Genomic DNA, 19,317 nt, shown 5'->3' with positions numbered 1-19,317 from the left:
CCACATCATTTTCTGTCAGAGGGCAACGTCTTCGACTGTCAGTCACATGAATCTCTTTTGGTATTACACTGGATTCACACCAATGTAATGAGATCAGACTGTAAACTCTTCAGGACAGGGACTGCCTTTGTGTTCTGCACGTGTACAGCAGATGATACAGTAATGCAAATAATACTTAGTTATGGTGTGGCTCTATGTCATTGGATCAGCGTGGATAATGTTAAAAATGAGAACTGTCTTAAGATCACTCCTTGTTTCCTGTGTGGTACCCTACGGAGTGATGCATTAGACATCAGAGTCTGCAGCCCTCTCGTGTGACGCTCCTGTTGAAGTCACTGGAAGTTTTGTCTGAAGACAGACCTAAGTTTTGCTGTTAATGGAAAGGATGATTTTTGTAGGCATGTGTTCAAAAAGGTGGTCTTCTCCTTAAATGCAACATCCCACATAATAAATTGTTAATTTTTTGGGGAACACACAAAAGAAAACTGAATAAAGAGACTCAAGCATAAGCAATTACTGCTGAATGACAACTGTAGTATACGCATATCAGCTTTCCCCCCCCAATGAACACATTTAAAGGGACACCAACATCATACTTGTCATACACCTTTTTTTTTTTTTTAAAGCAGATACAACTAACACCTAGTTTATTTTGAAATAACACTGCTGTACGCAAAACTGCATTTTGAAATAGCACTTAGCTATTTTGAAACACAGCCTCTACATGTACGCAGCCTATTTTGAAAGGGAGCCACTGGACACACCATGGCTTATTTCAAAATGGCTATGTCTACACTAGCCAAAAACTTCGAAATGGCCATGCTAATGGCTATTTTGAAGTTTACTAATGAAGCACTGAAACACATATTCAGCGCCTCATTAGCATGCGGGCGGCCGCGACACTTTGAAATTGACGCAGCTTGCCACTGCACAGCTCGTCCAGACAGGGTTCCATTTTGAAAGGACCCTGGTTACCTCGAAGTTCCCCTTAGGAACTTTGCATGGCCATTTCAAAGTTTTTGGCTAGTGTAGACACAGCCAATAGGTGCTATTCCTCATGAAATGAGGATTACCAATTTTGAAATAAGATGGCCGCTATTTCAAATCTATTTCAAAATAGCAGTTGCACTGCGTAGATGCTAGGATAGTTATTTCAAAATAACAGCTGTTATTTAGAAACAGCTTTGCTGTGTAGACCTACACTAAGATTATTGTAACTGAAAGAGTTTCAAAGAGGAAAATATTCTTTTTCTATTTGGTCGTCTTACTGCATTTGACACCACGTTGGGAATAACCAGTTTCATGCTTTAACAGCAGAGTCAGTTAAGCTCTGATCTTGGAGATTCTCACCCACGGGGGCTACTGAGATCCTTAAAGTGAAGCACAGGCATGTTTGCAGTATTACATCGTATTTGTGAATATGGCACATACAGCAATAGCAGAAAAGAAAAGAAAACAAAAATTAAAAATTGCTGGATTTCAGTCTGATGGCATCTTTTTAACCTATATTATACATATATGTCACCCAACAGCTAAATGGCAATTCCAAATCCCCTTCTAATCTGTAGGCCCTGCATAGGGAGTGCAGATCCTATTGAAACAGAATTGAAGTACAGGTTGAAACCTCTCTCATCCAGCATGACCATGGATATTGCTGGACCAGAGAGCTCCAGATGTGTGGGATGCAGTGGAGCAGGGGCTGGTAGCGGGAAGCCCTGCTGGCAGACTGCTCTGGGGAGCCCCAGGGACAGCCTGGGGCAGGAAGCCAAGCTGAGGAGCTCAGCTACATGGAGCCTGGTTGGGGTTGGGGGGCCCCACTGTGTGGAGCCCAGTCACAAATCAGGAGCCCCGCTGTGGGGAGCCAGACTGGCACCCCCATAGCAGCCCCACAGCAGCAGGAAACCCAGCCAGAGTGAGGGAGCCTGGCAGTCCTGCAACAGCAGGGAACCCAGACAGGGCAAGGAAGCCCTGCAGGGGAGCTCTGTAAGGAGCAGGGGCCCCCATCCGGGCAGCCTAGAGGCCTGACCTCCCCACATTCAGGACCACTCAAGTCCTGAGGATGCCAGGCAACGGAGGTACAACATTTATGTGAACTACGGGGGGGGCGGGGGAACAACACAGAACATACTGAGGTTTGTCAGAGAAAAAATGAATATTTTGAAACGGACTACTAATTAAGAGCATATTTTAAATGGCCCAAGCTTCGGTATCAAAAACCCTAGCAAAACTGTGCAAGTTAAACTCACTGCTCCGTAAGTTCATATCCAGGGACAGCCAAACAGAAACATACCTGGAATTTTTCACCCTGGTTCATCTGAGTAGACCGAAATTCAGGAGAATCTACAAAGGCACAGGGGTAAATATTATGCAGAAAATGCCCTCGATAGGAGACCTTCATTCTGATGATAAAAATATTTGTTAGAACATTAGAAAGTCCTGAGGTAGGATAACAGTCTACAATTTAATATGGTTATTGACAACAATAACACAAAACTCAGAGAAGTCATGTCATATGAAAAGGAAGGCAGAATTTGGTCGCCTTAAGACATTTCATGGTATCAGATTCAGAAAGTTAAACTTAGTTGAAGGCTATAGACTAGTAGTGTCCGAAACAAATTTACTGATCACTCGCCAAAGCCAGGTGCAGCCCCACCCCCACCCCACGAGCCAGGCACCCCCCACCCCCCCAGCCCCAAGCAAAATGGTGGTGAGTCACCGGAGCTGCTGCAACTGGAGCAGCCGCAACTGGAGCAGCCGTGCATAAACCAGCCCGCAGCTGGAGCTGAGCCTCACCACGCAAGCCAGCCCACAGTTGGGGCCAAGCCAAGCTCACCACACAAGCCACACAGCGCAAGCCACCCCACGTCTGAAGCGGAGCCAAGTGTGCAAATCAGCCCACAGATGGAGCCACCATTGCGAGCCACATGGGGCCACCAGAGCCACAAGAGAAGCTACGTCTGCCGCTACCACCATGTATTTGTCCCACCAAGTAACGAGGCACACGTGTTGAGCTGGTGGAGGGTGCTCCATGCTTGGCTCTAATGAGCCACTTCACAACACCATGGTGTTGAGTTTGTCACATATGGCGAACAGAAAGTGTATTGATCACTGCAGCAATAGATTACAGCATATCGTGAACAATTTTTTTAAATAACTTTCCTTTGAATTTTTTTTGTGTTCCAACATCATGCAATACACAAGACTTTCCTAAATTTTATGCAATTTACGCACAACATACTTTCCCTTTAGCAGGATACTCAGTCGATCATCAACTGACGTTTTGTCCTCTGCAGCATATGCTTGGCCTGTTTTCAGAGTCTGAATGTTGCAGAATTGTCCAGTTAATCTCTGGAACAGTTCTGGAGGTACGTGGAGCGGTTCAAACATTCTCTTGTACAAGCTGCTGAATTCCTTCGCTATCTTGATCTGGAATGCAACAAGAGACATCATAAAGCAGACTGGCTCTGCGAAGAAACAGAAATGCGAAATTATTTTGTCAGCTCCCCCAGCTGCAATAAAAATTCACCATTTGCCAAAATGGCAGTAGCTGAGTCACATCAGTTTATGTCTACATGTTGGGCAGGAAATAACTGGCATCTGTCCACAAATGTTGTGTCTTACGTGGTGACCACAGCAGTTGTTTAGGCACAGATAAAATTCGGTCATGATGGTATGCTGGCACTTTAAGCCTCTTTTCCATGCCAACAAATTTGAATTGCTTTAAGTAGTCACTCTGTATTTACACTGATGGATGAGCAAATCAAGTTTGGCCCAGAAAGGTATTTGGAATATTAAGACCCAGTGGCTATGTCTACACCAACCCCAAACTTCGAAATGGCCATGCAAATGGCCATTTCGAAGTTTACTAATAAAGCACTGAAATACATATTCAGCACCTCATTAGCATGCGGGCAGCCGCAGCACTTAGAAATTGACGCGCCTCGCCGCCGCGCGTCTCGTCCCGACGGGGCTCCTTTTCGAAAGGACCCCGCCTACTTCGAAGTCCCCTTATTCCTATGAGCAGATAGGAATAAGGGGACTTCAAAGTAGCCAGGGTCCTTTCGAAAAGGAGCCCCATCTGGATGAGCCGTGTCAATTTCGAAGTGCCACGGCCACCCGCATGCTAATGAGGTGCTGAATATGTATTTCAGTGCTTCATTAATAAAATTCAAAATGGCCATTTGCATGGCCATTTTGAAGTTTTTGGCTAGTGTAGACATAGCCAATGTCTTTCACTTACATTCCTGCCCCAGGACAGGGCACTTTTATTCCCTCAGGTCCAAGATTTGTATGCAGAGAAGAGCAAGCCTGTAAGCACTGAAAACAGCCAGTATGCAGGAGCCCACCATAAGCACATGCAATGAGTGAGAAAGAAGCCACTGCCAGATGAACATCCCACTCTTGGGAGCCCACCCAAACCTAGGCTGCAGGGAGGAGGGAGAGGAAGCTGGCTGAAATCCTAAACCTGGAAGTATTTCCTGAACAACGGCAACTGGGACGGAGACAGCAGCTAGCGCTTTGGGTCTCTATCTATCCGAAAACGCAGGAAAGCTTGAACAGAGGCCTGCTTGGTGGTGTTGGCACAGGACGCACAGACCAAGAGTGGTGGACATCAAGGAATAAAAAGGGAAGTAAACAAATACAAAACAAAAAAAATAAAGAAAAATCTGTGAACAAAAACTTAACTGGCAAGCTCTATGTACTGTAATTATTGCCCAAGTAGGGCTGCCAGCTTCCTAATGGCACAAAACTGAACCCTATCCCGCCCTGCCCTACCCATGACCCACCCTTCTCAGTGGTCCTGACCCAGCTCACTCCATGCCCCCTCCCTCTGTTGCTTGCTCCTCTCCTCCCTCATTTTCACAGGGCTGGGTCAAATGGAGCGGGAGGGTTCCAACTGGTGGTACGGCCTCTAGGGTGTGGCTAGGGACGAAGGGTTTGTCATGCAAAGGAATGAGGATTACAGCTGGGGTTGGGGATAAGGATATGGGGTATGAAGGGGATGGGCTCCATGTGGATGATGTCTCTGGGGTGGGGCAGGGGATGAGTAGCCTGGGGTATAGGAATGGACTCCAACCTGGGGCAGGGCACTGGGATGTGGCAAGAAGTGTGGGGTGCTGGTGGTGATCACCCCAGCTCCCAGGCAGAGGCCACCAAGTTCCTGAGGCCTCTAAGCTCATGGTCAGACCAGGGAGGCTCTGCACATTGCTCCCCACCTCTGCAGGCACTGCTGCCACAACTGCCATTGGTTAGCATTCCCAGCCAATGGGAGCGATGGAGCTGGCGCTCTGGGCAGGGCCAGCACACCGAGCCTCCCAGGTCCTAGATGCCCAAGAATGAGACTGAGGAAAAAAAATTTTTTTACTTCTCAATGTTAAAAATATTCTAATGATCCTTTCTTTGGAAAGGCCCCTCTCATTGGAAACAGGGAACTTGAACTTTGGTAGGGAGGTGACCTTTGTGTCAGGGATGGACTTTTTGTGGTTACCATGAAAACCCATCCAAATTTGGCCAAGTTATGATTTCGAAAGCCACATTTGCACATATTGACATTTGCTACAGCAGAACAGCTACAAATCTTGGAAGATTCTACCCTCCCCGACCATGCCCGAGGCCAGTCAGAGCTCCTTGAGCTGACCAGCCTACACCAGCATCAGAGGGGCAATGACAGTCTTTCATTGGAATGGCTGCTGCCGGCTAGGGAATGTCCCAACATCGGCTCTGAGAACAGTGGTTTCTTCTGTGCCCTCAGTCACACCCTCCTGCCACCTCTATTGGCACCTCAGCAACATAGTGGAGAGAACAGTCTTAGTCAAATGCAGGAGGACAAAAGCTGGATGTAGGGCATTGTGAGTGAGGGCTAGGGAGAGGAGAGGGACAAGGAACTGGAGGGTGAATACTGTAACTGGCTGGGCAAGGAGCCTTAGACAAGGTTCCAGGGGAGGTGAGGACACTGAAAACGGATGAGAAGCCTGGGGAGGGAGTTTGTGACTGAGAGCACCAGCTCCTACAGCAGCATGGGGAACATGGGCAGGGGAGTACTGGAGGAACACGGAGACTGGGGAGGAGGAGAGAAAACTAGGGCTGGATGGTCAAGGCAATTGGGAGCAGGAAGCCTGACACTGGGCCCAGCAGTCTCTCAGAAGAAGAGACTTGCACTGACTAGATGCAGAGATGAAAATAGGAGCAGAAGGTGTCACAGAAGCGGGCCAAGCTAGGGGGCAGGTGGGAGGAAATAAGCAGAAATGTCTGTGCCCACTGCCACACGTTCCTCCAGAGTCCAGAATGGAACCCAAGGTCCCAGAGTCTTCCCATGTCATTGTTGTCAGCAAATATCTTTGAAACTCATGGCCAAAAAGTCTCCCATCCCCCTTCTACAGCAAGTCTCCCTAGAAGATAACCTAGTATTGTTAACACTTATTCTGTCAGCTCAAGTGGCAGAGGTTTGGGTGGTGGATGTAACGGTTCCAACCCTGCTAAGGGTCCACGTGGGTGTCTATTTTTGCTACCACATGAAAGAACTTCTAATTCTCAGTTTGCATTTTCAAAACATCTAGGAAATTGCACACAAGAACTACACTGAAAGGACAGTAAAAGATGCAAAGTAAAACACTCAGAACTTAAGAAACTCCAGAATTAACATGGCCTGTGCACCTTCAATCTGGCCTCCTTGTGCATATGCATTATGGTGCAGCTTCCAACTAGCCGAGAGTGGGGTGTGGGAATGGAAACGGTTAGGCAAGATTAACAATAAGGTTGTTAGCACTGACTATACAGGAACTATGCTTTTATGAGACTGAGGTTTCAAATTCCCCAGACCCTGCCACACATTGTAGTTCTTAACTAAAAAGGGCCCATGTACAGGCATAGTAGCACTTCAATTTAAACATGCATGGTTGGAAGATGTGTGCTATGGATCGTCAATCACAGAATCCCATAAAGTTGCTATAACATCTGCACATAGGTTCTGTGCTACTGGGAGGCTAGATGGGCTGATTGCAACTGACAGATGGTCTTTTGCATCAACAACTCTAACTTAATGCTGTGTATCTGCCTGTATGTGACCTTGCCAGTTTGCAGACAGGGTCAAATTTTATTCTTGGATGTGTGCACGCAACTCCCCAGGCCGAACTGGGAATTATGCAAACATTTGTGAAGGCAAAATTCGCGTAAAGAAAATAAAACAAAGTTTAGAAGGTTTGTGATCTAAAATATGTAAATGTCTCTAAGTAGACAGCCAACATACCTGAAGTACTTCTTTTAAAACAGGCACTTAAGTGGGAATTATTCTACTTTCAGAGCCCTCCCTCTAAAAGCTGTGTTCACCCTAACCTAAGGAAACAGTACTGGCTGCTGCTGCAGTCATCCTTGTGGGCTATTTTCCAGTGAGGCATATGGGTAGGTAGAAGTTTTGTTCTGTGATGGAAGAGTTTTGGAGTCCAGCCAGAGGCTTCAAGCCAGAGAGCTACAGAAGCTAAGAATCCTTCAGCTTCTGAATTAGGGTAAGGTTCTAGGAACCACATCAGTAAAGCCCAAATAAGCCAGAACCACAGAATTCATATTTTGGTCAGGAAAGAACCCATTGCTTTTTCCACAGACAATATATAATGAAATAAATATGTAACAAATATCAATTATTCATTCTGCAATATGGCTTTTTTATTGGTTTTTCCATTCTTTCTTGATTATGTGATCTGTGAGACTGACTAAATAAAAAGTGATTCTGGGCAGCGGTCAATACTTGCAGACAGAAAATAATTTTTGAATGAGATTATCTACTACTGTATCTTTTGGTACCTTCTCGGGGTGCATTTAAAGAAACAACCCATTTTCAAGTTCAGAGTAAAAGCAAAATTGGATTCACAGCAACTACAAAGAATGGAGTAAACAGAAGATGCATGAACAAAAAGGCTTAGTGCTCGTTATGTAGAATGAAGATGCACACACTGTCTGGCAAACAATTTCTTGTTTCCATTTAATTTTATGCTGTTTTTAAAATTGACATGCTGGATGTGTTTATGATGTTCATGGATGTGTTACTGTTGTATATAGAGCCTGATTTTCAGAGGCACCACTAAGCAGTCACAGCCCCCACTGATGACAACTGCAGTGCACAAAATATATGGGGAAAAAAAAAAAAAAGGAGACCCATGAAGTCCAACTCCTCACGGCCCATTGCCCCTCTTCCCTTGCTAGGTTAGCAAAAAGGGTCAGGTGTAAGTCCACTCTGGGCAAAATGACCCCTTCCAGTGGGGTCCCCTTATGCCCAGAGCAGAGTTAACTGCATGTGTGCTGACCTACCTCTTTGGCAGCTCTAAGAGGGGAAGTGGGACAGAGGTGCATTGCTCAGAGTGGGCCTGGCCAGCGTGGATTGTCCCCCTTCCCCACCACAGGGGATCACTACAGCACAGGCACAAACTTAGATACCAGGGACAGCTGCCTCCACCACACCCACCCGTGCAGCCGCTTTGACCCAATGCCAGTGCAGCAGTGAATTTACCCCGTAATTAGCAAACCAATAAGCCACCAAAGATTAAAAAATACATTTTCCGCCAGTTTCACAACTGACTTCAATGGATTTAGGCCGAAGGATGAATCTGACTCCAGGAATTCTAATCTCCTTTTGCTTCTGCAACTGGGGCCATGCTGTCTGCCTGGCCCTGAGGCCAGTTTGGTGTGCACTGAGTTGGTCAGGCAAGGGAAGGGGGCAGACAGGGTGGGACTTCAAGGAGAAGGGGAGGACTAAGGCAAGCCTCCCCCAACAGCTAGTTCACAGGCTGCCCATGGTCCTGAATTATGTGGCATATTTTAGGTACAGGTATTGCTATTCAATGAAATTATGAAAATTAAAGTTCTTACTGCTATTTTAATCCTGGCTCTTTGCACACATCTGTTGGAAGAAGAAGGTCTTCTGTTACTTTATCATACAAAGCAGTAGTTCTCAGTAGCAGGGTCTACCACCTTTCCTCCAAAACCCTCACTAATTTAACTTATGAAGGGCAAGATGGCAATTACAGGCATTGGTAACAACTCTGAGTATCATAACATCCATGCTGGAGATATACCTATTTCATAGAACTGGAAGGGACCTTCAGAGGTCATCAAGTCTAGTCCCCCGCCCTCATGGCAGGACCTATCACCAGCCCTAATAGTTTAAAAAAAAAAATCTATTTGTTGCAGACCTCTAAATGGCCTCCAAAACGACTGAACTCACACCCCAGGTTTATAAGGCCAATGCTCAAACCTCTGACCTATCCCTGGAAGCCTATAACATAATACATTGAAAATTACTTTGTGTGGGTGCTTAAGATAGTGATGGGTGTAACATGAGAGCCAGAATATCCAAAGTTAATACCCTGAAGACATGCATAGGTAGGTCAATAAAGAAAAATAATTGTGTAAGCATCTCAGAAAGAGCAGTAAGAAGCTATGTGCTTACTCCCTTTTACTTGGAAAGATTTTAAAAGGCAAGGTACAATTTGAGCTCATCCTGGATAGGCCTAGATGGCTCAATAAATGGACAGCTAAAACTAGATAGACTGAGCTACTGCTAAATAGCGAAGGATGATGCTTCTAGATAAGAACTGGAAAAAAATAATTTGCCCTGACAAGAAGAAGGATATGGGAGAGAACAATCTTGGGATTAAAAGGCTGCATTGACTTGGTCTAAGAATTCAGCTGATTTTTTTCTTCCAGCTCCAATCTAAGGCTTGTTCAATGCTACAGGGTAAAAAGTTGATTGAAGTTACATAACTCCATCTATGTTATTTACATAGTCCAAATACTTTAAGTCAACTCATTGCAGTGTCTACCTTGCACTGGATCAACAGGGGAAATTCTCCAATCAGTTTAGCTTAACCTTCTCATTTTGGTGGAGTACTGGAATAACGGAAGCATGTTCAGCAGTCAGTGTAGTAGGTCAGCACTAGACCCACTAAACTGATCACTAGGAAAGAGGGAGGGGAAAAAAAAAATCAGTGTTGATACGCTCTTGAAAGGTATCAGAGAACATCTGATTTCAGGTGTTGGCTAAATGGATCTAAAGGCCATGCTTTGCAATACTTAACTGAGTCAAGTACAGAGTTGTTTGTTGAAGACCTCAGAATCGGGCCCCAAGCACATTCCTGTAACTTTCACAGTACAAATTTCTCTTAATATTGGACTTCATATTGTACAACATCTAAGCGAGCAAAAAAGAATTTTTCTTTCTAAGACTAAGTGTCACTCAAAAGAGGCAAGAGGCTGCAATCAGGACTAGCTATGTGCTAACTTAACACATAAATAGTCACACACAAAACGCTTACATAAGGGGAACAAGTTAATAGAAATATTCCTGTGGTCCACTGAATGTTCTAACCTTCACTCAACTTCTGAATTTGCATACATGCAGAGTGGGAAGCTATCAGGTGGCCAGATGAACACATGGATCAAAAGGTAATTTGTTATTTATAGATACTAAGAACATTAAAGTAGTTTGCATATGGACACCTATATTAGCTTCCATATTTATAAAGAACCAAAAACGTACTGTCATCCTCCTACACACCAGTATGCAAAATACTTCTGGGAAGTGCTTTCTCCAGGAACTGAAACTGGGAGGGGGGAGCAATTTCAGAGCCAATGAGGGGTGCGACTGTGAGGGTGAAGTTGTACACTGCATAATAAATATAAATTGGAGCATATTAGAAAACAAATCTCAACTATGCAGACAAAACGTTGGGGTCTAAATTAACTGTTTCCTCTCCAGAAAGGTATTGGTGCCATTGTGGACAGTTCTCTGAAAACATCTGCTCAATGTGAAGCAGTAGTCAAAAAGCAAACTGGATATTAAGACAGAAAATATCATAAAGTTCCTGTATAAATTCATGGTATGCTCACAACTTGAATACAGTTTGCAATCAGATCCTTCACCACCAAAACTATATTGGAACTGGAAAAGGTACAGAGAGATTAAAATGGCCGGGAGAGTGATTATCAACATCCAACTTGAGATCTGTTGACCTGAGAACCTGTCCTCTGGAAAAAAAAAAAAAAAATCTAAGTCCTTTGAAAATGCACCATTTGTACATCCAAAAATGACTAATCACTTTTGAAATGTAAATCCTTTCCATTTAGATATATAAATGCCTGGCCGTAAAAAGGTTTAAAATGGAAGCACTGTATCAGACAGTGACGTACAAACTATAAGGCTAAAATAATGCTGTTGGTAGTTGGAGTCTGCTGCGGTTGATAACTGACTCACTTGGGGAAAATTCCAATAGACTTCAATGGGAGGCTTGCCCTAGTACAGCCATAGCACTTGTCTGTTCCTTGTACCCTATTGAACTCTTTAGTGATTATACTCTTTACATACCGGTCTTCTCTTGTAGAGTAGATATATAAAATGCAAGAAGTTGACAACTAAGAACACTGAATTCCAGATCATTATATCCAAGGCACAACGGTAGAGTGTAGCCCAGATGATGAAAAGTATACATCCTGTCAAAAATGAAATAAGTTAAAACGATCAATAATGTATAAAAATATTTCTATTGGGTTTTTTTTATTATATTTTGATATAAATACAGACCCCTATTTTAGATTATTCTGACTACATACAGAAGTGATATATTTCACAGGTTTCAATAGGTACTATGGCAAGCAATATTTTCTTAAATGTAAATATGTGTGTTCATTTATCTATCTACAGGAAGCATTTTAACTAAGACACACAACTTCTTCATATAGCTGGCATTATGCTGATTTGAGACAAAAGTGATAAGCCTTCATTTCAAGGTCTGACACCTGTACACAAACAAAACATGAATAGGTAAGCTTGGCGCTCCCTAAATGCCATCCACAGATATGTTCAGTTTAAAATAACCCCATCATACCATGTTATGGCAGAAAAAGAGATGTATCTGGCTTCCTGCTGTGAGTTATGCCATTGTTCAAATATGATGTGTTAGTAAAGCAGAAAGACTGATGAACATCTTCTACATATTTTCAAACACTAATTCCTCTTCTGTGATTAAGGAGAACTGCTAAACAAGATAATTAAGTACTTTATGCATTTTCTCTTACAAAATTACTCTTTCAAGGTTATTGCATCTCAGCTTGAAAAATTCATATTCAATATATATTTGTCAGTTCAAAATTAGAATGAAATCCAAAACCAGTGAACATCCAGAACACTTGTTGATTTTAATGAGTGTTTCACAGATAAAAGGTCTTGCAAAAACTAAGGTTCCTAGCCAGTAGAGAAGAGCATTTTGGTAAAATAACCTTCTGTAAGTGTGAAAAGAAAGAGATAGGGAACAATTATTGTAAAATTCTTAATACATACATAGATGTCTGGTAATAAAATAGATTCTCTCAAATGCTGAACATATTTTATATTGTAATTTTTGAGAAAAAATATATTTCTCAAATACAGGCTCATAGCTTTTCATAACCCATCCTCAATGGGTCATGAAGACTTTGGCAGGTCTATAACTAGTATAATAGCACAGAAATAGTTCAGGAACCCTGGAAGTTATTTAGGTTGAAAGACTTTACGAACATAGTTTGGACCCATCCACACTGTGTTTAAACTCTTCCTAACAATGCAGCTGAAAACAAGATTTTGGCATCACTTACGGTCATCGGGCATGTACAGTACTTTAGTGGAAAAACCTAGTCCCACTCAAGTTGATGACAAAACCCTTTTGACATCAGTGGACCCAGATTTAAAGCAAACACTGTTTCTAAGCTAGGATTGAATGAAGTGAAATGCTAGAACAAAGAAAAGCATACACACATCATCTAAAAGCATTAAGTAGATCGCAGGTGAATTCTCAGAGTATTTAAGATTGCCGAGTATGTTGTACAGTTGTTGGACTCAGACTCATGCAGTACATCTTCATTAAATAGGATTGTCCAGAAATTAGTCAGGGCATTTCAGGTGATTCATGATGAATCAAGCCAAGAAACCAACAGCAAATTACTATTTTTGACTACAATCAGAAACATGAAATTGTAGTTAGCAGCTTCCATTACAATAATATTAGACTTTGAATATTATTTATTCATATTTCCATAGTGCCTGGGAGCCCTATCATGAAGCAGAACTCCAGGGCATATTGTACAATCTAAAATGAGAGATGATGGATGGAGGCAAAGAGGGTAGTTGCAAGAAAAGAGACACCATATTAGCCAGAATGATAGGCAGAGATCTTAGCATACCACAAACTAATAGATTTTAAGTTTTTTTTGCAGGCTTCATGGAAAAGAAAAGTTTTAAGGTGGAATTAGAAGGATAAAGAGTTAGTTTTGTAGGTGTTCAGAAGAAGTGCCTTCCAACCAGGTTAAGCAGCATAGGAGACAGCAGAAATATACTCATGTGAAAATTTTACAAGTGGGTAATGGAGGCTGGCATCACAGAGTGAATGTTTCAGTAGCAAATGAATGAGGTCAGGCAGGCTCTGGTTACCTGTGTAGGAGTTTGAAAGAGACAAGTGGATTATGTTTAATGCAACAGAGACGGGAAAATATGGTCAAAGCAACAGACTATGAAAATTATCTTTGCAGCATCATTTTGAAGGGATATGAGTGGGGCAAGATGGCACCTGTCAAGGCCAGAGACAATTGCAGAGCTATTGCAGTGATCAAGAAGCAAGAGACCAGCTTGCATGAGCATTTTAGATTTGTTGGTGGACAAGACACACAATATCATAGAAATTCTATGAAAAAAACCCTACACGATTTAGATATAGCCCAGATGTGTAGACTTAGAGGGAAGTCGAAGTTGGAGGTAATGCCAACATGTGGGTCTCAGTAACAGGCAGAATGGTAGTGTGATCTATAACCAAGGTCATGGGGGCAGGGAGCAAGTAAGGAATCTGTTTTAACAATGTTCATCTTGAGCTCACAATTAGATATGCACAAGAAAATGTATGCAATAATATATGTTCACCCTTCACTCCTATGGCGTGTGATGTCATCTCAGACCTCATATTTTAAGAAGAGCTGGGGCTAGTTGCCATATGAAGTTTTCCAAGGAAAATTTATACTTTGCAGGTGTAACTTGATATTTCCTATTGCATCTGTGATCTGGGAGTATGAGAGAGAGTTATTACTGTGGTAGCTATAGGGCTGCCTTACTATAATTGAAATTGAGCTCTGCTTTTTTCATTTACTCATAAGACATTTTGGGGGACAATTTTTTCTCTCCATACTTTGTCCAAACATGATTTTCTTTGTCCACTAAGTTAAGAGAGAGTGGAGAAAAACAGATACAGAAATATAACAAAAGCCCAACATATACACACACACACACACACACGTTTCAGCAACAGCACAGAGGCTCAAAATACTCTATGTAGTTGTGGAGGTAAGAGACTGGGTCTGTATTACCTTAGCAAGTAAGGTTCTGCTGTGTCAGAATGTTTGACCAGGCTCAAAATCATGCTAAAGTACATCCAACAAAATAAAACAAATATATGATGCAATACCACCACGGGACGAAAAGTGAACCTAAGACAATTCTTTCTATTGGTCAATCAATGGATTTTCAGCCACATGAAAGCTATAACAAGTAGATTTTGCTTGTCTTACCTATAGTAAGCAGACCTCGCAAGAAAATCATATGGAAATTCAGAGTGGTTGGAATAACCAATCCAACAGCAAAACAAATGTTTGCCACATGAAAAACAAGATGATGAATCTCTCTCCAGTTTTCACACACAGTCTCATTGACAGGTATAAGGGTGGCATTTTTAAAATCTGATATAAAACCTAATGGGGTCACGATGAATGAATTGGTTTCTGTAGTATTCATCTTGTAGATTCCTGTAAAAGTACAAAAAAGAGGCATGAAAAGTAATGAACACCAATACAACAGAAATGCAGTGATTTGTTTGATGAGACCAAGAGGTACAGTCTCTCCTTCATGTGCAGACATTTGCTTGATTAATAAAAACAGAAATTCTATTCTTACTTCAAAAGGTAAGCTAAGTCCCTACACATGAAAAACATATTATGGTCACATTTAGTTGAAGACTAAAGACTTTAAAAAGGAATAAAGGAAGGTCAATGTTTTGACAGCCCACACAGACTATGTATTGTAAGATACAGGCACAGCGACTTTGATAAGACCGAAGGAATAGGGGGTTCACCCAAGCTTAGCAACTTGCATGACATATATGATAACAGTATCTGCTGCTGCTTGTTAAATGGTCCTTATGAACATCCAGGCATACTAGTTCTACTCCCTCATAATCAGAAGATACATGCACATACCAAAAGCAGCATATTGCTTTGCTACCTTCACAATAGCAAAGCTAAACATAAATTCAGAGGACTCTGATATCATAAAGCTGTTAAAGAAAACTTGCCAAAAAGCCCAAGATTCATGTCTTTTAATTCTTCTTTATATACTATACATTTTGGAAATGTGTCTCTCTCTGTTTATCTGCAAGTCCATTTGTTCAAGAATGCCTGGTAAGAGCTAGAACATCAAGAAGTCCTGTGGCACCTTGCAGACTAACAGATATTTTGGAGCATAAGCTTTCGCGGGCAAAGACCCACTTCATCTCATGCATGAGATGAAGCGGGTCTTTGCCCATGAAAGCTTATGCTCCAAAATATCTGTTAGTCTGCAAGGTGCCACAGGACTTCTTGATGTTCTCGAAGATACAAACTAACACGGCTCCCTCTCTGATACTTGGTAAGAGCTAGGGCACCAAATTTGGTAGGCAGCTTCCTCTTATCATAACTTAAAGCAAGGTTAGGGGTTTGTTGTGCTGGAAAAATGGGATGTGTCTGGAATCAGACTGTTTATCATTAAACTAAAAGGGAGGGTTGTGAGAGCAGAGACAGTTGTGCTCTGCAATAACAACAGCATGGGCAAGTGTAGGGGACAGTAATCCTTCAGACTGAGCAAAGGGAGGGCAGACGCACCAGTAAGAGAGTGTCTGTTGGGGGCTGGAGCTCTGCATATGCAGGTCACTGGATACAGGTAAGTGGGGCCCTTCTACCCCAGAGTCTCAGCCCAAACCCCAGTGCTGGACATTGGGCAGGGGGAGCCCTGCTGCCACGTGGCCCTCCCTGATGAGCAGTGCTGCAAGGCAAAGCAGCTCCAGCCAGCCTGGGAAGCACTCGCCAGCCAGCACAGACCCTACCACTGCCACTCCCTCCTCCCTCCAGAGAAGCTGCTGAAAATGTGACACAGTCCTGGTCCCCGCCCCACTTGGGAGGAGCCACCAGCAAGGCAGGGCAGCCCCAGCCCACCAGGGAGGAGTTGCTGCCAAAGCTGGGCATGGCTGGGGCTGGGCAGCTGTTCTATCAGCAGGAGAGCACTGCCCCTGCCCTCTGGTGAAGAGCCACCTGCAAGGGCCAGGCAGCACAGACCCTGCCATCACAGCCCTCCCCCACCGCCACCTAGAATCCAACCACCAGTCAGGCAGAACAGCCCAGGCTGTCCCAGTGAGTTGCCACTGGCTGAGCAGCCCGGCCCTGCCACCACGGTCCCGCCTAGACTCCAGCTGCAGGCCAGGCAGCACAGTTCCAGCCAACCTTGGAGCTGCCTTGATTCCACACCATACACCTCCCAATCCTCTACTCTGACTCCTACAACTCCTGCCCCATCTCACACCACCCCCTCGCACCCCAGCCCTGAACCCCAGTGAAGACTCAAATACACCAGGTAAGTAAATGTATAAAGCTGTCCTGAAAGGGTTTTCTTTCTACCAAAGTATGGAGGAGAAACTATATTTGTAAGGTAAAAAACAAAACAAGAAACCCCACAAGTCTGATCTCTAGTTTTGAGGTAGGATTCCCTCAAGGTCAAAGATGTATATTGCAAACACACTCATGCCACTCATGAGTGTTAGGGGAAAATATAACCAAAAAATTTCCCTTCTCAGTTCATCATGTTTCAACTTGCTTGACATCTCTGATAACATAAACGTTCTAACTCTGCAGTCATCCATGGAATCTTTCAGGAAAATCAGGCAGAAAAGAACTGACTTGCTAACATATAACATATTCCCAGATTCCAAAACCAGATCAGACCCTCTAATCTCACCTCCTGTACCACAAAAGTCAGAACATCTCAGCACAAATTAGAACCTATATTTTAGAAAAACCCAGGCAATCAAATCTCGATTTAAAAAATTGACAGATTTAACATGAATCTTGGTACTGTATATAGTTCTCATAGTTAATAACCTTCCACGGATTTCTTTAACCTTTTAGGCCTTTTTGCATACAATACAATACTGCAATAATGTTTGTTTCCTTAGCCAATATCAATCCAAAACAGTATATAACTCAGATTTAATAGGATATTAAAAAAGAAATTGGGAACTTTCAAGATACTGCCTTTGAAACCTATTGCAAACAGTCTTTCCTTGTCAAGCTTGGACTGTCAGAGTGATTTGACATACTTTCCTAATAAAAGCTTAATTGTCCAATTGGAGAAAATTATTTCATATTAAAAGAAAATAATCTTGTTTTCAGCTAAGCATTTAGGACCCTTGCTGATTGCAATATAGAAAGTTACATGGAGTTTATTTGATTCCCACTAATGAACTACATATTTGTATCAGTGAGTGTACATTCTTTTAGAGTATGCACTGTAACTGATACTGTACAGACATTCTTACTTGCTTTCATAGAGTATGGAATGAATGAGAGTGGGTGGGTGTAAAACAGTTTGGTTACTTAGGTCAGCAAGTACTCTGTTTCAGTTTATTAGAATTTTTGCACGTATTGTACTGAACTATTTTGGGGGCACTTCAGTTAGATAGAATGAGGCCAAATCATTTTCATTTTACTTACTTTTCTGATTGATTCTCTCAGAATTACTCCAACAATTTATATAAATTTTCTCTTGCATTAAAAAGTAAATTTTAAGTTAATTAAAAATACCTGTTTCTGACAATGTATTACGCTCTTACGGCCATTTTTGAAGTCCCATTTAAATGCCTTGATCCTACTGTCCTGTCCTAGGTAAACCTGTCATGTACCTCAGAAGACAGAGACACAGACATAGAATATAGGATCATGTCATGGGTAAAGTATTAGATAAAAGGCATTTTCTTTGATGATTACTTATTTTCTTAAAAGGCAATACTATTCTCTATTTTAATTTAATAAACACAGATTTGGGGCTTTTTAAATTATGGAATAAAACAAAGAGGAAATCCAGGAGATGATTAAACCCTAGCATCCTACTGTGAACTAAGAAGTCTTAAAAGAGGCCTAGAGGGATGAAGTAGGAAAACTGGGGGATAACTGCAGCAGTGAACACAGAAATAAGCAGAGAGACAGACATAGGGTAGGAAAGGGCCAAGAAAAACAGCAAATGAGGCTGAGGAGAGCTGGACAGGCAGTCAGAAGGTCACTGTCCTGGAACCTGCAACAACGGGTGGGCCCTGGTTCCTCTGCCAGCCTCTGGCAAAGTGGTGAGCTAAAACAGAAGACTGCCTGAGGTGAAAGGAAAGCTTATCTGTGGGTACTTCTTTACCCTGGAAGGGGAAAACTATACATTGAATGGGGTGGAGGACCAAGTCATGAGGAGACAGCATCCTGGGGTGTAACAGTAGAGGAGAGGGAAATGGGTGACAGTATGACTAACCAATAGCAAGGGGCATGAGTGGCCTATGGGCTAATTCCTAGTTCTAGACAGATCCACATGTAGTGCATGGGACCCCTTCACAGGTGCCTAAATATGGATTGAGAAATTTAATCGCTGGTCCAATGTTCCTTTAAAAAAAATTATTCTCTAATGTTCAAGTTGAGGTATTACTGGCAACTGGAGATATAACTTAACCTAAGGAACGCAATCTGGTCCAGGGTATTTATTCATCAATAGTGACAGGAAAGAAATGTTAAACATAACATTTATGAAAAATATCTGTCTCTCTGCTCTGAGCTCAGATCCTTTGGTCTTAACGTGTTCATAATACAAACATGAAAAATTCTATTCAAAGGATAATATATAGTTGTTCTTTCTGACCTTCAGTATTTCAAAGTACAAAAGTTCATAGTAAGTGGGAAGCTAAGTAGTATAGGATCATGCTTCTAGTGCTTTCATTTCAGCTTACGTATAAACAAGGATGGGATCCCAGAAATCCATTTGCCATGGAAAAGGGCTGAATATATATTATATATATATTTTAAACACAGAGATGGAGCTTGTGCTGTCAGTCCAGGACAGCAGGGCGCAGGCTGTCAGATTTCATTTCAATTTTAGAAAAATGTGGATTTATTTTTTAAGGCTGGGTCTACACTATAGAGGTTTGTCAACAGAAGTTATTGGACAGAACTCTATTGGCAGAATGCATCCACATTTAA

General features: G+C 42.5%; 1 protein-coding gene across 4 annotated transcripts in view; it reads right to left on the bottom strand.

Moving 5' to 3' along the window:
* POPDC3 (popeye domain cAMP effector 3) overlaps positions 1-19,317 on the bottom strand; it is an 83,420-nt gene that overhangs the window by 28,791 nt on the left and 35,312 nt on the right. For all 4 annotated transcript variants that reach the window (XM_074990815.1, XM_074990812.1, XM_074990813.1 and 1 more), the window contains 4 exons: positions 14,575-14,808; positions 11,354-11,478; positions 3,239-3,426; positions 2,291-2,399 (listed from right to left, as the gene is read on the bottom strand). In XM_074990815.1, coding sequence (XP_074846916.1) covers positions 2,291-2,399; positions 3,239-3,426; positions 11,354-11,478; positions 14,575-14,808 — 656 coding nt within the window. The remainder of the gene's footprint in view (positions 1-2,290; positions 2,400-3,238; positions 3,427-11,353; positions 11,479-14,574; positions 14,809-19,317) is intronic.

Source organism: Carettochelys insculpta, chromosome 3 (assembly GCF_033958435.1).
Source record: "Carettochelys insculpta isolate YL-2023 chromosome 3, ASM3395843v1, whole genome shotgun sequence".
Classification (NCBI taxonomy): domain Eukaryota; kingdom Metazoa; phylum Chordata; order Testudines; family Carettochelyidae; genus Carettochelys; species Carettochelys insculpta.
Note: the sequence above shows the minus strand (reverse complement) of the source record. Positions and strands in the feature narration are given on the sequence as shown.